This window comes from Carassius auratus, chromosome 34, assembly GCF_003368295.1.
Source record: "Carassius auratus strain Wakin chromosome 34, ASM336829v1, whole genome shotgun sequence".
NCBI lineage: Eukaryota > Metazoa > Chordata > Actinopteri > Cypriniformes > Cyprinidae > Carassius > Carassius auratus.
In genome coordinates, this window is record NC_039276.1 from 18,771,022 (window position 1) to 18,789,650 (window position 18,629).

The 18,629-nt window shown below is 35.2% G+C and overlaps 1 protein-coding gene across 1 annotated transcript in view; it reads left to right on the forward strand.

Moving 5' to 3' along the window:
• Positions 1 to 18,428, forward strand: part of si:dkey-11f4.14 (uncharacterized) — a 52,161-nt gene extending 33,733 nt beyond the window's left edge. Inside the window, exons 3-11 of the mRNA XM_026218464.1 lie at positions 13,528 to 13,671; positions 14,056 to 14,346; positions 15,152 to 15,442; positions 16,004 to 16,243; positions 16,336 to 16,461; positions 16,561 to 16,599; positions 16,690 to 16,770; positions 17,323 to 17,460; positions 17,792 to 18,428. Coding sequence (XP_026074249.1) covers positions 13,614 to 13,671; positions 14,056 to 14,346; positions 15,152 to 15,442; positions 16,004 to 16,243; positions 16,336 to 16,461; positions 16,561 to 16,599; positions 16,690 to 16,770; positions 17,323 to 17,460; positions 17,792 to 17,883 — 1,356 coding nt within the window. The 5' untranslated portion in view covers positions 13,528 to 13,613 and the 3' untranslated portion in view covers positions 17,884 to 18,428. The remainder of the gene's footprint in view (positions 1 to 13,527; positions 13,672 to 14,055; positions 14,347 to 15,151; positions 15,443 to 16,003; positions 16,244 to 16,335; positions 16,462 to 16,560; positions 16,600 to 16,689; positions 16,771 to 17,322; positions 17,461 to 17,791) is intronic.
• The last annotated feature ends 201 nt before the right edge of the window (positions 18,429 to 18,629 follow it).

Below are 18,629 nucleotides of genomic sequence, written 5' to 3' on the forward strand. Positions count from 1 at the left end.
GGGAAACCAATCTTAATATGGAGCATTCATATCAAATGACCAGTAGGGGGCGCCAAATTCTATCAAAAAGCAAAAAGCATGCAAATAAAGTTTTATGTGGTGTTCATATAATTGACTAAAAGGAAAAAAAATGTCTGTTAACAGACAAGTGGTATTATGAACGATATACCTTAACAAAAACTTGCCAGGGAGGAACATGATAAATAAACTAAAGATAATTAATGAAAGCTGTGTGTGGGGATGAGTGAACATGATTTCACCAAGTTAAACATGTTGCTTAATCAACACCCTTGCTGATACTGGAGCAAAATTCCAACCAACTAATCCGATTTCAGAAATCTGAGAGAAATGTTCAATTAATGTCAAATTATGGCTTACAACAAGGCTTCTTATTATTAACATATCAGTTCCCTGTGGTTTTAGGGATAGGTTATGGGTTATGTTAAGGGATAGAAATGTATTTAGAGGTGATTTTATAATTAGATCAAAATAAAGGTCCTTCTCAAAAAATTTGCATATTGTGATAAAAGTTCATTATTTTCCATAATGTAATGATAAAAATTAAACTTTCATATATTTTAGATTTATTGCACACCAACTGAAATATTTCATGTCTTTTATTGTTTTAATACTGATGATTTTGGCATACAGCTCATGAAAACCCCAAATTCCTGTCTCATTTTTTTTTTTTTTTTTTTTATACAAAAAAAGTAAACCTTCAAATAATTATGTTCAGTTATGCACTCAATACTTGGTCGGGAATCCTTTTGCAGAAATGACTGCTTCAATGCGGCGTGGCATGGAGGCAATCAGCCTGTGGCACTGCTGAGGTGTTATGGAGGCCCAGGATGCTTCGATAGTGGCCTTAAACTCATCCAGAGTGTTGGGTCTTGCGTCTCTCAACATTCTCTTCACAATATCACACAGATTCTCTATGGGGTTCAGGTCAGGAGAGTTGGCAGGCCAATTGAGCACATTAATACCATGGTCAGTAAACCATTAACCAGTGGTTTTGGCACTGTGAGCAGGTGCCAGGTCGTGCTGAAAAACGAAATCTTCATCTCCATAAAGCTTTTCAGCAGATGGAAGCATGAAGTGCTCCAAAATCTCCTGATAGCTAGCTGCATTGACCCTGCCCTTGATAAAACACAGTGGACCAACACCAGCACCTGACATGGCACCCCAGACCATCACTGACTGTGGGTACTTGACACTGGACTTCAGGCATTTTGGCATTTCCTTCTCCCCAGTCTTCCTCCAGACTCTGGCACCTTGATTTCCGAATAACAAGCAAAATTTGCTTTCATCCGAAAAAAGTACTTTGGACCAGTGAGCAACAGTCCAGTGCTGCTCCTCTGTAGCCCATTTCCTGCACATGCCTGTGCACGGTGGCTCTGGATGTTTCTACTCCAAACTCAGTCCACAATCTTCCTCAGGGTCAGGTCACCTCTTCTCGCTGTGCAGTGTTTTTCAGCCTATTTGTTCAGAAATGTCTTTCTGTGTCTTATCCTCTCGCTTGAGGGTGTCAATGGTGGCCTTCTGGACAGCAGTCAGGTCAGCAGTCTTACCCATGATTGCAGTTTTGAGTAATGATCCAGGCTGGGAGTTTTTAAAAGCCTCAGGAATCTTTTGCAGGTGTTTAGAGTTAATTAGTTGATTCAGATGATTAGGTTAATAGCTCGTTTAGAGAACCTTTCCATTATATGCTAATTTTTTGAGATAGGAATTTGGGGTTTTCATGAGCTGTATGCCAAAATCATCGGTATTAAAACAATAAAAGACCTGAAATATTTCAACTGGTGTGCAATGAATCTAAAATATATGAAAGTTTAATTTTTATCATTACATTATGGAAAATAATGAACTTTTATCACAATATGCTATTTTTTGAGAAGGAGCTGTATAACATTTATTGTTTTTGCTAAGGGAAAATATATAAATGGAAAAATAAATATGTTCTCTTCTTTTACAAGGTGTGTGTCTGGGGGTGGGGGGGGGTTGTTATTGTTTGGAAACTTCCTTGTAGATTCCATGCCATGATTTTAAATATTGAATAAAACAATTTTGTAACACTTTACTTTAAAGGGACACTAAGTAGGAATTACTCCCATCTAGTGGTGAAATTGTATTTTGCATTCAAACTAATTTTGCTCTCCAGCGCCTCGCTTTTTCAAATGCGCGTTGCATCTACGGTAGGCGATATGTACCAAAAAGCTTTGACGGGATGTCTTCTAATAGCACTTCGTCGAGTTTTCCTTCAGGTGAACAGGTGTGTTATTTCAAACAAACTGCAACATGACAACTAACAAACGAATGTTACAGTATGAATTACTGACTGCGGAAAACAGGAAATATTGTAATTAGTAGTTATGTCTTCTTTATTCGTTATATTTTCTGAATAATGTGCATTGTTAGATATAAAAAAAATATTATAATATAGACTGTAACACTGACTTACCTGTCGAGAAGAAAACTGGCCACTTCAGCGTCTCTTTTGAAATCTTTATCCAGCATTAGCTCTTTCCACCTAGAAAAAGCTTCCCCGACATTAACTCTTGTTTTCTGTAATCTACGGTCACGTTTCCTTTTACGTTCTATTTTTGACTGTTTTGGCGACGATGTTTTCTTCTCCTGTGGCGCGGCATATGTATGGTCCATAATAAGAATGCAATCCAGACTTTTAAACTTGCCGGTGCAGTTTCAAGTGCCTCTCACTGCTCTGCACCTGCGTTTCTGGCTCTGACCGAAAACGCGTTGTGGAAACGCGTTGGCTTAGTACTTTTTGTCCCTCTCTGCTATTATAGTTTTGCAAGATGGCGGAACTACATGGAAGCCTCCGTCAACCTACCCGTCCCATGTATATAAAGATAATAAATTCTTCATTTACAAGGATTAGTTTAAACATTGGCATAGGTATTTGTACACCATTGAGGGCATATTTATGAATAAAAATATTGATTTTAGATAATAAAATACCTAAAAAGTTACTTATTGTCCCTTTAAGGTGTCCTTGTTACATATGTTACATGCACTTAATATTATAATAACAATTAATTATGCACAATTACATGCAAGTAACCCTAAGATAAACTCAAATCATACAGGACGAGAGAGGACCAGGGGCCCATTTCACAAAGGAGATTAAGTGAAAGCTCTGAGTATGTTAACCCTGAAATGAGGGAAAGTCTAGGTTTTCTGTTTCAGAATGGGAGGTTTGTCAAACCCTTGAAAGCAGGGTAAGTCAAGCCTGTTTCTGAAAACTTATACTCAGAGTCAGTTACCATGGTAACTTACTCTATGAAACTAACCTGGTCATGAGCAGGTTTTCTTCAGTAAACCCAGAGTTTCTTTCGGGCTCCTCCCCCTTTTTAAACACTTCATTAATGCACGCTGGAAAAAATGCTCTTCTTACAAAGTGTTTTCTTTTTTTCTTTTCTTTTATTCCAAGTACAAATGTTAAAAAAAAATAATAAAATAAAGACTGCATTTCTATATAAGAAAACAATATACTGTAAGATACTTAGTCTTGTTTCCTGGGGGGATCTAAATTAAGCACACGTTACTTAAGCAAAATGATATGCCAGTGTGGTAATAAAAATAATCTTAATGCAATGGAAAACAAGATTATTCTGAGTGTCCATTGCTAAGTGCAAATCTACTGTAGCTCCGCCCTCCATCAACACATAAGGTTAAATACGACACATGTGAATAACGCCTTCAATGGTGTAGGCATTAATGTTTTGGGCATGGAAAACTAGCTTGTAACGCGATTGATTGGGTTAGAGTCCAGCTATAAATATGTTAATTCCACTTAGGGTAAATAGCCACTGACATATTTTTCTTACTCTATTGGAAGATCATTTGTAAAATAAGAAAAATGCACTTAAAAGATTATTATTAATATTATTATTTTTTATATATATTTTTGACCATGAGATACCATAAAATGATTAGCTTTTAGTTCATTAATCTAACGTTCTGCCAGTTTTCACCTGTGATATTATAACTAATAAAAATTACATTTGTATCCAGTCTGAAGTATGCAGACGGCTTTTTGGCGGGAGCTGTTGCCATGGTTAATCGTAATATCGGCGCTCCCTTGATAATGGCTTTTTATAGTTGTGGTGCACATGCTTAACTCAGAGTCAGTCAATTTAGAGTTGATTAAACCAACTCATTTCAGCTGTTCTGTATCCGAAAACTCAGAGTTTCCCATCTCAGGGTAAGTCAACTCAGAGTTTAAGTTAAAACTCAGAGTTGGTTGAACCTCCTTAGTGAAACGGCCACGGACTTACTGCTCCTAAATAATCTATTGCTGATAAAAATTGGGATCAGGACAGTGGATTTGAGAGTACGGGTGAAGCTCATGAAGGACAAAAACTTTTGAAGGAAGGTCAGAAGTGTGTTATAACAGAAAAAATAAAGAGGACACAAGAAATTCAAATGAAGTTGAACTAGACAAAAATGAAAAGAAAAATAAATAAATAATGAAAATGCAGATGTAACAGTAACAGCATACCTGATTAAACAGACAGAGAGACCAAATCCAAATCCAAGAAGAAATGGAATAAGAGAAAAGTCATATATAGTCCTCAGAGGAGCAGATTGAGAAACAAGATGCAGATAAAAATGAGGAAGACCAGACACTTGGAGAGAAAAAAAGAGGAGGAAGAGGAAGACGAAGTGATAGACAGACTGAACACCGCTAAAAAAGGAATATATCAGATAACCTGTAGAAGCCACCCATAAACATCAGTGTCCCATCTTCAAATCAGACTGGCCTAAGTAATGTCAGGGTCAAGATATAAAAGATACCCAAAAATGTATGACGAAAATTACATAATGCGGACGGTGCACGGATGCGGATGGTCATATTATACTTTGGCCTTTATCAGTGGCACACAAGATGTAATGACAATATAAAAGTGTCATTGCATTAGAATGTTTTTGGTAACATATACAGATGAAGCAACTAGATACAGCGCTGCTGCGATGTTCAATAAAAATATTGCGGAAAAAGAGAATGTGGAGAAGATCTTGTTTACGTCAAAACTAAAACCAAACCATACACCCAGAGTGCATATTTCATGCATTTTCTAAAAAGGGACGTCTTCTATTACCATTGCACTCACGTCTCACAAGAGAGCCGCATGTTAAGAAAGCCATGTAAAATTAAGGTGGATTAAATTTTTTTTAAAAAACATATCTTGAGACTTTATGGTTGGTTTTCCCCGTCCTTTTGCATCTCATGTTTAAATGAAAAATGTATTGGCTTATTGTGTTATTGGCTTTCATCCCTTTGTATTAAACTATGCATGTACACTTGATGCTGTTGATGCTACTTAATTATAATTGGTTTATAAACATTATTTTTCTCTTTTCCTTCTTTCTATTTTTCTGATATCTTATCTAGAGCCCTGACAATTGTTCAGCTAGTTCTTTAAAGTGTGGAAAGGGCTCACTGTTATTGAAAGGTATTCAAAGTGTCATTGCCTCCGTTGGAGTTGCAACTCAGTTAAGTTTTTGGTCATACATACTTAAAACTACTTATCCTATTTAAATCCATTATTAGTATTATTATTATTATTTATACAGTTGATGCAAATTCCCACCCTGGGGAAAGCGTTCTTCTTCTCAACTATGGACATAGGTGTATGGGTATTTGTATATGTATGGGTGTGTCGTGTGAACCTGTGTATACGTTTATATGTGTGTGTGTGTGTGTGCACCCATGGATAATAATATTATTATGGCACTTTAACTGGTTATATTTTCTTCTCTTTACTAATCTACCTAAATATTTTGTGTAAGTTACCAAGCTATGTGATCATTGATAGGAGTTAGCATCAGGCCACCAGAAGGTGTGGGGAAGCTACTGGTTTGTTTGTACTTCCTTAAGAAGGCTCGTGCCACATTCACTTTGAATTGGCTAGAGTAGTTTTGTTTACATTTGTTAATATGGGGACTGGGCTGACCTTGATAACAGTTATGGGGTGGACTGGGGTAGAAGGGAGGGGTGGGATAGGAAGACCATTCACTCAAATCCTACACATTGACAACTGTACTGCTGCAGATACTGTACTGATCACATACTCCAGATGCAGGATAGTTTAAATAATCACACCAGAGGGTTGAAAGGTCTCACATTTTCTAGCTGGAATGTACGTGGAGTTAATAATCCAGTCAAGAGGGGTAAAATTCTGACCCACCTAAAGTCACTGACCTCAGACATTATGTTCCTACAGGAAACTCACCTGAAGAATGCCTCGCATGGCAGGTTAAAAGCAAATTGGATAGGGGAAGTTTACCACTCAAACTTTTTATCCAAAGCAAGAGGTGCGGCCATTCTACTGAGAAAAGGTGTGCCTTTTTTGCATAAAAAAACAATCACTGATAAAGAGGGCCGCTATATAATAGTGATTGGTGAAATCCATAACACTTCCCTTACTTTAGTAAATATATATGCTCCTAACATAGATAACCCCATATTCTTTCAGAAGGTTTTTTCACTGATACCAGACATCTCACAAACACACTTGATAATAGGGGGTGATTTTAATACTGTCCTCGACACATATCTTGATAGGTCCTCCACGAAGAGACTTCCAAGAAATGCCTCTAGTGAATTTTTAAATATGTTCATTAATAACACAAATATACTGGATATATGGAGAGCGATGAACCCTACAGGCAGGGACTACTCATTTTATTCACCTGTACATAACTCCTACAGTAGGATAGACTACTTCCTGGTGGACGCCAAACTTGTACCGCACACGTTAAATGCTAAATATCACAGTATAGTGATTTCAGATCATAGCCCACTCACCTTTTCGGTGTGTTTAGATCATGTAGACAAGCCACACGCCTCTTGGAAACTGAATTCACATCTACTCACTGAAAATAAATTTTGTGAATACTTAAAAGACCAGATTTCTTTATACTTTGAAATAAACGACAACCCTGATACCTCTCCCTCCATCCTCTGGGAAGCATTCAAGGCTTATATAAGAGGCTGTATCATCTCGTTTGAAGTTTCTAGGCGAAAAGTGAATAAGATTATATTAAAAGAATTAGAAGATCAAATTAAATTACTTGACATAGAAAATGCACATTCCCCCTCTATTTTATTGCACAGGAAAATAGCAACACTTAAGTATGAATATAACAAAATTATCTCTGCAAAACTAAGTAAAGCATTCCTCTATACTAGGCAGAAATATTTTGAATTTGGTGACAAACCACACAAACTACTAGCTAGACAACTTAGAAAAATGGAAAACGATAGAACGATACATAGGATAAAAGCCCACAATAACACAATACTTACTAAGCCTAAAGATATCAATGACAGGTTTCTGGAATTTTATACTGATTTGTACACCTCAAAGACTACTTCAAACTCTGTAACTATTAATGCATTTTTAGATAAATGTGAACTTCCCAGATTGAGCGAGGAAGATTGTGCTTCCTTGAACTCCGACCTCCCAATTGCAGAAGTTCGGAGCGCTATTGCCTCCCTAAAAAGTAATAAGACACCCGGTCCTGATGGACTTCCAGGGGAAATATACAAAACATTCAATGAGAATCTATCCCCATACCTGCTGAAATTATATGAACATGCTCAGATACAGGGTAATTTACCTTCCACCTTAACTGAGGCTGTGATCACATTAATTCATAAAAAAGGGAAGGACTCACAGGAAGTAGGCGCTTATCGTCCTATCTCCCTCCTTAATGTCGATGGGAAATTATTTGCCAAGATATTAGCTAACAGGCTGAATCCTCTATTGGGAAAGCTAGTTCATACGGACCAGACGGGTTTCATACCAAATCGGAGTGCTACTTTTAATCTTAGACGTCTTTTCAATATTATATACACAAAGAGAGGTCCACCCTCTGATCTTGTCATACTTGCACTTGACGCCGAGAAGGCATTTGACCAGATCGAGTGGTGTTATTTATTTGAAGTTCTTAACAGGTTCAATTTCGGAAGTAAGTTCCTGTCACTTATCAAACTCATTTACAAGAATCCTACGGCTCAAATCCTAACAAACCGGACAATGTCCTCCCCGTTTAGTTTACATAGAGGGACAAGGCAGGGGTGTCCACTATCCCCTTTAATTTTTGCGTTGGCTATCGAACCTCTAGCCCAATGTATTAGAATGGAACCCCAGATTCATGGATACTCCACCAAAGACACAAATAATAAGATATCATTATACGCAGATGACATCCTTTTATATATAACGAGGCCTCAAATTACCATCCCTAATCTTCTTGACAAAATCAACCTGTTTGGGACATTTTCGGGTTATCGGATCGGATTAATTGGTCTAAAAGTGTTTTAATGCCGGTCCAAATGAGTGACTTAACACACCTAGATCACTTTCCATTTACAATCTCTCCAGAGAAATTTACCTATTTGGGGATAGAAGTGACAAAGCAGTACTCCTCTCTTTTCCAGGCAAACTTCCCCCCTCTAATAGAGCGATTACAGACTAGAATATCATTTTGGGACACGCTCCCAATTTCTTTAATTGGGAGAATTAATGCTATAAAGATGATCTTTCTCCCGCAATTGTTATACCTATTTCAAAACATCCCAATGTTTCTAAAAAAATCTTTTTTTAAAAACTTAGATTCTTTGATAGTTCCTTTTCTGTGGGGACACAAAGTTCACAGAATAGGTAAAAAACATCTCTGTAGGCCAAAGCCAGAGGGGGGATTGGCACTCCCAGATTTTTTTGCTATATTACTGGGCCTCAGCGATTAAGATGTTTACCTTTTGGTTGGACACTTCAATACCAATGTCTGATTGGCTAATGCTGGAGCGGGAAGACTGTCACCCGTATTCTATGGCCGCAGTCCTACTAGCTCCAGCTGCGGTTAATAAGTCCCTGTATAATAACAATCCCATCATTCATAGCATGATCTGTACCTGGAAACAAATCAAGACCACCTTTAATCTTAAACCAATCTCTCTTCTCTTACCCATCACTAGAAATCCCACATTTGCCCCCTCCAGTCTGGATGGAGCCTTTTCTACATGGTGTGAAAGGGGTGTCCAATGTATTGGTGATCTATACGTGGGAGGCATCTTTGCTTCATTCACGCAATTACAGAAGAAATATGAACTGGGGAAAAATAATTTCTTTCGTTACCTGCAAGTTAGGGACTACGTTCGGAAATACTTAAGAGAATTTGAGACTGAACCACAATCTAAAATAGACGACTGTCTGAAATTGTCTCCTAACGAAAGTAAACTGATATCACGTGTCTATAACAGCCTTTTACTAATAAGCTCCCCATTGACTGAAAACTATAAAAGAAAGTGGGAAGAGGAACTTGGTGAATCTATTTCAGATGATTTATGGAAAGATAGTCTTGAAAACATACATAATTGTTCAGACAATGCAAGACATTGTCTTGTCCAATTTAAAATTATGCATAGGCTTCATTATTCAAAAGAGAAACTACATCACATATACCCAGAAGTGTCACCCATGTGTGATAAGTGCCACTCTTCCGTAGCAACACTTCTCCATAGTTTTGCTCTATGCCCAAGGGTTCAATTGTTCTGGGTTGATATATTCAACATTATGTCTGAGGTCATAAATACTTCAATCGAACCTGAGCCCATGTTTATCATTCTTGGAATATCGGAGACCTTCAGAGAACTGAGCGTGGCACAACAGCGTTTTCTCTCTTATTGCTTAATAATAGCAAAGAGATTAATCCTCATCTTATGGAAGAGCGCAACTGTACCTACCTCTAAGATGTGGTTAGAGGATTTAACTAACACACTTCATTTAGAAAGGATAAGATATACAATGAGAGACAGGCTCAACTTATTCAATAAAACATGGAAACCCCTCATATCATACCTAAAAACTACAAATTCGGTGCAACAGTCCGCATCCTAGCACACGATATGTGACAATGTTAATAGTTTTAGAGTGAAGGTCTCTATGAGGAAGGGTGAAGATAAATGGGAAGGGGTTAGATGGTTGAATAGGGGGTTGGGATATTGTGGGGGATTGTGGTCAGTCTGGTGGGTTTTTTTTTTTTTTTTTTTTTTTTTTGTCTTTATATGTGTGTGTTCTTGTTTTGTTTTTGCCTTTTTAATGTTGTACCATTTTAAGTTGTAAATTACCTTTTGTATTTTATTTTATCTTTTTTTTTTTTGAATTGGTTATAAAAAAAAGAGCTATCAGAATGTACAAGTGAATTGTATGTCAAATTACCTGCTTTAATAAAAAGACGTTTGATAAAAAATAAACATTATTTTAAATATACACTTTTTTCACAGTCATATTTTCTTATGCTTTGAGTAAACGTGCATTAGTAATATTTTGCCCAATGCGCCCTCTTGTGGCCTCAGAAGAAAAGCCAAAAGCTTTTCTTCACCCTAACTAAAATTATACATTTTAAATTCGAATATAATCATATTTAATTGCAAATTCAAATTTAGTTTTTCAGTCATTTTGACAGCCCTACTAAAAGCCCAACAAAAAGTAGAAGAGGGGATGGGGGAGATATGATGAAGATACCTAGTGTAAAAATATTGTGGCATCCCCTTATCATTTTTATTTTATCACTTTAATTCAGAACCAGAGCATAGGGCAGGTGGGAGGGTAGAGATAAGTATGTCACTTTGCTGCATAGAATATGGATTAATTATGTCTTAGTTTATTCAATCTTAACATTAACTATTTTCTTGACTGATTCTTCAGTTTGCCTTAAATTTTTTAAATACAGGACTGTTACACTTACAGTATATGTCTAGATGCCTATATTTAACTTTAACCCTATATACATGTTTCCAGGATCGTTCTTTTGTTTTTCAAAGTAAAGAGAGTTATACAAGTTTGGAACAACACAGGTATAAGCAAATTATGACATCAGGTGAACGACATATTATCAGATTCCCACAAATTATTTCTTTATATATACTTTATATATATATACTTCGACAAAACGAAGTGAAGCGACCATGTCCTGTCACATGCACTGTAAAATTAGTCATCAAATTATATATAAAAAAAAAAAAACACATTCTAGTCACATTCTAATCATTCTAGTGGTTACTAACTACAGAACTATATCCCTATTTGTTATATAGCCTTAAGCCTTTTCAGACATGTGCAGCTTCCCTTTTCAAAGCCTGTTTAACGAGTTTGGTTACACTTTATTTTATGGTGTCCTTAAATTGTAATTGTACATTTAAGTGCTTGTATTGTTAATTAACAACATTTAATGTAAGTTTACGATTTGGGGTCGGATTAGGTTTATTGCATACAATCATGAAATTTACTGTAATTACTAAAGTAACATGTAACAAGGACACTGTAAAATAAATTGTTACCAAAAGCACCCTTACTTGAAACTGTGATAATAGGTCACTGGGGACACAGATATGGCAACCTCTCCAAAGGACGTGGGGAACGTCAAATGTTTATATTAAAGGCCATGTTGCAGGTTACTCACCACTTTTCGGCCTTTAATGTATGAGAATAAACATGTGCTAGTAAATAGCAGCTCTGGCAAACCATTTGATCAGATAAAAGTAGCAGTTACCACTAAGCTTTCAAACAACTACTTTTTTTTCAGTTGTGCTGCACAACTGAGTGGGTGTCAGCTTACAGTTCTGTTGTATTTTGTTCCTCAGCTTTCAGAGCAAAAAAATGTTATACTAGCAGTGTTGAAGTTTTTCAACTCAATATATTTAACATTCCACACATTAATAAGACACGTGTAAACTACAACATCAATAGAAATTATAAGAAATTTTGTTATTCAAAGTCAAGTGAAAATTAACTAATTTTATGGCTAAAATGTTAAAAACAGTTGTGTTCCATTTCTATGTCAGTCTGCTAATCAAATAAGCAAGTTTGTGACTGATCATGTTATACTGGGATAATATGAGTTATTAGGTTTCAGTTTTGACTAAAAGCTTATACAACCCCCTACAAAGAACTTTGACAACCCCACCATATTGAATTGTACATGGATGAAACAAGGCTGTGGAATAGACACAATCTTTAGAAAGTTATATAAAGTTGTATATGTTATATATATATTATTTATTTATTTTTTATGTAGACTGTCTACTTAAAGTCTTTTGCTAAAAGGATGGTATACCCTGACAAGGTCTATTTGTAACAGGGAGTCAGAGGTGTTCGGATCCATTTGCAGAATTTTATTAAGAGAATGGTCATACAGGCAGAAATCATTAACGGCATCAGGTATGTTAGGGATATCCAAAATCATTAACGGTAACAAGCAGAGAATCAGAGTCGGTTATACAATCCAAGATAATACACGAGAAGAACAAACACTAGGAAAACCACTCGGAAATGTCAGACAGGCTAAACAAGACTTCGCAGTGAGTTAGAGTGATCGTGCTGCTTTTATGTGTGTGTAAATGAGGTGCAGGTGTGGCAAGGTAATTGTGATGCAACAGTATGAGAGGTGCTAGTGTCCAAGTGACATCTGGTGGTTGATGGGTGGAATGGTCCTGATATTGTAGAGGGCAGTAGAGGGCACTCCACTAAAGTTCATGGGCACTCCATCTAATGATCGTGACACTATTACAGTAGGTTATCAGACACTTTAACTGTCATTTTGCATTATTGACACACTGTTTTCCTAATGAATGTTGTTTAGTTGCTTTGACGCAATGTATTTTGTTTAAAGTGCTATATAAATAAAGGTGACTTGACTTGACTTGACATTTAAACCCAAATATTGAGATAATTTAGCATTTACCATGTAATCCACAGATACATGGCCAGACCAACAAAAACAGTAATGTTGGTTTTAGGTTTGTGAATTAGTTTTGTACTCTGCTTAAAAAATGTAAACAAATGTGTTTTTATGTTTGTGAACATTTTTGAGGTGTTTATTCTGATCTTCTACCACAAATGAATAGTGTTTGTAAAGCTGCCGCTGAATGTTCATATTTCTAGAAATTCTCCCATAATGCAAATGTATTTGGGCCTGTGCCTGCTATTTATAGGCTTTAGGGCACAGACTTTTATAAGCATCACTATTGAAAGCACTCTTTGTACACCATGCAAATAAATTTGCACTTTGGCTGTGTAATGTTCTTGTTGTTTTTATATTTGTGTAATTCAATGTTTAAACTCACTATGTAACATCATAACTTTTCATATTGTGACGCACGACTGTAGATTGAAAGTGGATTATCAAAAATGTAGGACTATTAAAGTCAGTGGGGACCAGCAACTGTTTTGTTACCCACTTTCTTCAAAATTAAAAAAAAATAAACTCATAAAGGTTTGGAACAATTTGAGGGGGTGAATAATTAATGACAATTTTATTTTTATATTTTTTTTTATTCAGTGAACTATGACTTTATCAGCTGTAATCAATGGGGTGGAGCTAGCATGACTTGATAAAAAGATCATCCTTTAAATATCAATGACAAACTTTTTCATTTGAGGAAGTGGCAACTTACCATAATAACTACATATAACCAAACCATTCATGTTTTAATTACAGTTTCAGGCTCACACAAATGCACAAAAGCCACTTTGGACCGACCGTTTACCTGGAACAGCTGAGAGAAGTAAGAAAGTGAATGAAAAATGAGAACACTCTGGGAAGTATTTCATCTTTTCGTCTGTGTAATATTATCACGATTCAGTAAGTAATGTTGTTTATAATTAAAAATAGTCATTTGCATTGTAATGTAACTATTATTATAGTTGTTAATTGGAGTTATTTTAATTAAGCTGTTCTAATGGGTTGCAAAACAAGTTTTTTGTCAAGTGTTTCATGTCCAGGTTAAGCAAACAACGAATTGGACTCCATCCATACAAACTTTCTTTTCAATTTTTTTTTTCCATTCATTTCCTAACTAATGTTAAAGACAACTTAGGCTTGAGTAACAGCACAGAATTTATTCAGGGCCTGTTAGGAAATCACACTGGAGTTATCATTTCATTGTAAAAATGTTATGTTATTAACTTTTAGATGTTTTAGATTGAACCTTGCACCATGATCTTACCCTTTATAAATGTTATTCAGATGCTGTAACTTCTGTCACCTTTGTTGAGAATGGGAATAATTTGACTTTAAATCCAAATATAAATGGAAAGCCTGAAGACATTTTGTGGACATTCAATGAACACAAGGTGGCCGACTATTATTTGAATGAATTTGAAGCGTATGGACAATTCAAAGGAAGATCGTGGATTGAAATCACTACTGGGCAGCTCACTGTTCATCACATGACAAGCCAGGACAGTGGTATTTATAAGTCTGAAATACAGATCGATGGAAAGAATCAAAAGTCTGAAAATGAAGTTCAAGTTATTGGTAAGTGTCTTAATGTACAATTGTACACTATGTGTAAGTGACTTAATGTACAAATATAATGCCTCATTGCTGGCATATCTGCATAGCCAAGCTGCTCACCATTAATACTTAACTGGTGAAGCTGGATGACCAAGATCATTACCAGCATTTAAAGCAAAAGATGCTCCCATAATCTATTGATACATATTAAAGATAGTTTGTTTTGTGAACACAGCACTCATAAACTTTTATTTATAGTTTGCAGAAAAAAAAAAAGTATTGGTAACTGGCAGTGGATGCGACTTTAATGGAAAATCATTATAATGTAATACAATTATTTAAGTATAAATATGTAATTAAACTGTAAAAATACAATATTAAACTGACCACTTGTGTACAGCAAAAGAATGAGACATTGTCAAAACAATAGGAATTCATGAGAATTTTAAGACAAATATCATTGGAATCTTTTATATTAGTAAGTGTATGTTTCAAACATTTCTGATCTTAACTCAGAGTATTGTTATTAAAAAATATTTCCCACATAGTAAACACAAAACCAGTATCGTCCATGTTTCCTCAGATGCTTTGCATCTTTTTTACAAACTTTCTTTTCAATTATTTTTTCATTCATTTCCTAACTAATGTTAAAGACAACTTAGGCTTGAGTAACAGCACAGAATTTATTCAGGGCCTGTTAGGAAACAAGCTAATGCACTATCGCTTTGGAGTTATCATTTCATTGTAAAAATGTTATGTTATTAACTTTTAGATGTTTTAGATTGAACCTTGCACCATGATCTTACCCTTTATAAATGTTCTTCAGATGCTGTAACTTCTGTCACCTTTGTTGAGAATGGGAATAATTTGACTTTAAATCCAAATATAAATGGAAAGCCTGAAGACATTTTGTGGACATTCAATGAACACAAGGTGGCCGACTATTATTTGAATGAATTTGAAGCGTATGGACAATTCAAAGGAAGATCGTGGATTGAAATCACTACTGGGCAGCTCACTGTTCATCACATGACAAGCCAGGACAGTGGTATTTATAAGTCTGAAATACAGATCAATGGAAAGAATCAAAAGTCTGAAAATGAAGTTCAAGTTATTGGTAAGTGTCTTAATGTACAATTGTACATTATGTGTAAGTGACTTAATGTACAAATATAATGCATCATTGCTGGCATATCTGCATAGCCAAGCTGCTCACCATTAATACTTAACTGGTGAAGCTGGATGACCAAGATCATTACCAGCATTTAAAGCAAAAGATGCTCCCATAATCTATTGATACATATTAAAGATAGTTTGTTTTGTGAACACAGCACTCATAAACTTTTATTTATAGTTTGCAGAAAAAAAAAGTATTGGTAACTGGCAGTGGATGCGACTTTAATGGAAAATCATTATAATGTAATACAATTATTTAAGTATAAATATGTAATTAAACTGTGAAAATACAATATTAAACTGACCACTTGTGTACAGCAAAAGAATGAGACATTGTCAAAACAATAGGAATTCATGAGAATTTTAAGACAAATATCATTGGAATCTTTTATATTAGTAAGTGTATGTTTCAAACATTTCTGATCTTAACTCAGAGTATTGTTATTAAAAAATATTTCCCACATAGTAAACACAAAACCTGTATCGTCCATGTTTCCTCAAGAGGCTTTGCAGGAGCCAGTTGTGACCTGTAAACTGACGACAGAATCAAAAACACTGTTCTGTTCAGCTTCATCTAATTCCAAAATATCCTTTGAATGGACTGGATCAAATTCTACACAACACTCTAAGCAAGAGCTTAATATCAGCAAGGAGGAGAAGCCTGAGGCAGTCTTTACTTGCACTGTGAAAAATGAAGTTAGCCAAAAGAACACTAGCTTCACTCTGAAAGACTGCAACAAAGGTCTACTTCATGCACATAACAATAACTGCAGAAGTACATTGTTCCTGATGAAGTTGGGTTATGATTATTTATTTTTATGTTCTTGTAATTAGATGAATTATATGATCCGCAAAAAGATATGAAAACCATGCTACCAGATATATTTGTCATCATCGGTGCTATTATCTTGGGGATCGCAGCTGTTTTTATTTGTTTAATTTACAAAAAAATAAACAAAGGTAAGACATAGATGCTCATTACCTTAAAAATATAAATATGACATGACTTTCAGCTACCCATTTGTGCAACAATTTTGACTTCATTTTTACTCTTATTAGATTCACTCTTATTAGATACAAGGACATCAGGAGTTAAAAGTGAGTCTTTATTTTTTGCTCTTTGATTTGCATCTTAATAGATGTGCTACAAATATAATGCATTATAAATTATCTTCTCTCTGTGTTTAGCTAATGATGACGTACAAGAAAGCTTGATAGATGGAAAAAAGTATGAATTATCAGAGATAGAAGCCCAAAGTAAGTTTAAAAGTATGTTTATTTTCACTATACCTTTGAGTTTTGAATCTGAGTGTTGATATCTGTGCATTATATATTATGCATTATTTTTATACAGTACTGTGCAAAAGTCTTAGGCCACTGGTATTTGCATACAAAAAAAAAAAAAAGGTTTTAAGTCAGTTATTTCTATCTTTTTCTGTAATGTGTCAGTAGGAAATATCAGTTTACATTTCCAAACATGATTTTTGTCAATAATTGTAATAATCCAGTGAGATTTTTGGTAAAAAAATTATTTTTCAGTGTGGGTGTGTAAATCATGTTCTAGAGGAAAATGTCAAAGTATCATAAATTTTAATCTGCATTGCATTTAAAACAACTTTATAAATGGTTTCTTGACTTGGACCAATAACCAACCTTATAGCAATGATACTAAGAAACCACAATGCAAAGCAATTTCTTTTTCAGAAAATGCCAAAATCTAGTTGTCATTACTTCTGGATTTAGTTTAAAAGTTCAACATGCACAAACTTTGAGCTGATATCACCCAACAAAATTTATTCAAATGATTACTTTTTTTTCCAGCTAACGATTCTGAACAAAGAATCAAAGTTAGCGAAGACGGGGAAAACAAAGAGCAAGAAATTACTGATGCTGAAAATATGAGTAAAGAAATGGAATTAGATGAAACTTCCAAAGCTCTCAGTGACAACCCTGATCCAGGTAAGCATGTTTTAGACAGTCTGACAGGAAGCCACAATCTATTTGCATATCAAGAACTTGTTCAGCTTACATCAATACATGATCCCAGTAGCACACTCTCCCCATTTCCACAATAGCACAAAAAGTTAATTGTACTTGAAAGTGCCCCCCACCCCCCATTTTTATACATTTAGTTTTGATGAAAGACTTAGTTGTCATTTTTAACAGTAGAACAGAGTGAGAAACAGAGTAAAGCATGTTGACATTATGTTGAGAAACTGCAATTCCAATACAGAAAGCAAACAGATGTGTGAAACTGTAGTTATTGTTTTGTAAACTATTTGTGTTATAGACAAAGACCTTCACGACAGTGAAGATGATGAGCATGAAATTGGTGAAGCCCAAGACCTCACTGGACCAGCACAAGCCAATTCTAGCAAGTAACAAGTTAAATGAGAAGCACTGGACAGCAGGGACACCGAAATAGTGATTTAATGATCCACCGCAAGCCATTTGAAAATCTATTAAAAAAAGTGACGATTCAAATCGGTTGAGATGTCATAAAAATCACAATACATTTGGGGTGGGGGTTTAACAGTAATGGACTCGCTTAAGAAATTTTTTGATTGATTTTAATCTAGTCTGTCTATAAGTTGCATATTAAAGTAGTGTTTATAAGCGCCACCTGCTGTCAGAGAGTGAATCTGCATCTCATGCAGAGCTTCTGCAGTCTTGGTTTCATGTTGGTTTTAAAATGTCAAAATATACCAAATAATTTAGATCTAAATAACTGCTCATGCTGAATGTATTTTTTTTGGATTGTCATAAATGCAGTGGATGCCTCTAATTTTTTTTGTTCTTTGTCGTCTTTGTCGATTAGAACTGGGATTTGGTTTTAAAAATTGTAATTTAGTTCTGACATTTCCAAGTCAAAATGGAATGTGCAGGATTTTGTCCAAGCAAAAAAAAAAAAAAAAAAAAAAAAAAAAGACACCAGTTATTTGTCTTGAATAAAAAATAAAAAAAAAGTAATGAGCTGATCATCCATCCCTACCCAAATATTTGCAACACTTCCCAATTAGGTTCATTTGTTAATGGGTCAAGTACCAAACTAGTATTTACAAAATTAACAGAGAACACACACACCTCCACTACGAATACTAACAAGACTGATTAAAGTCAATGAATTT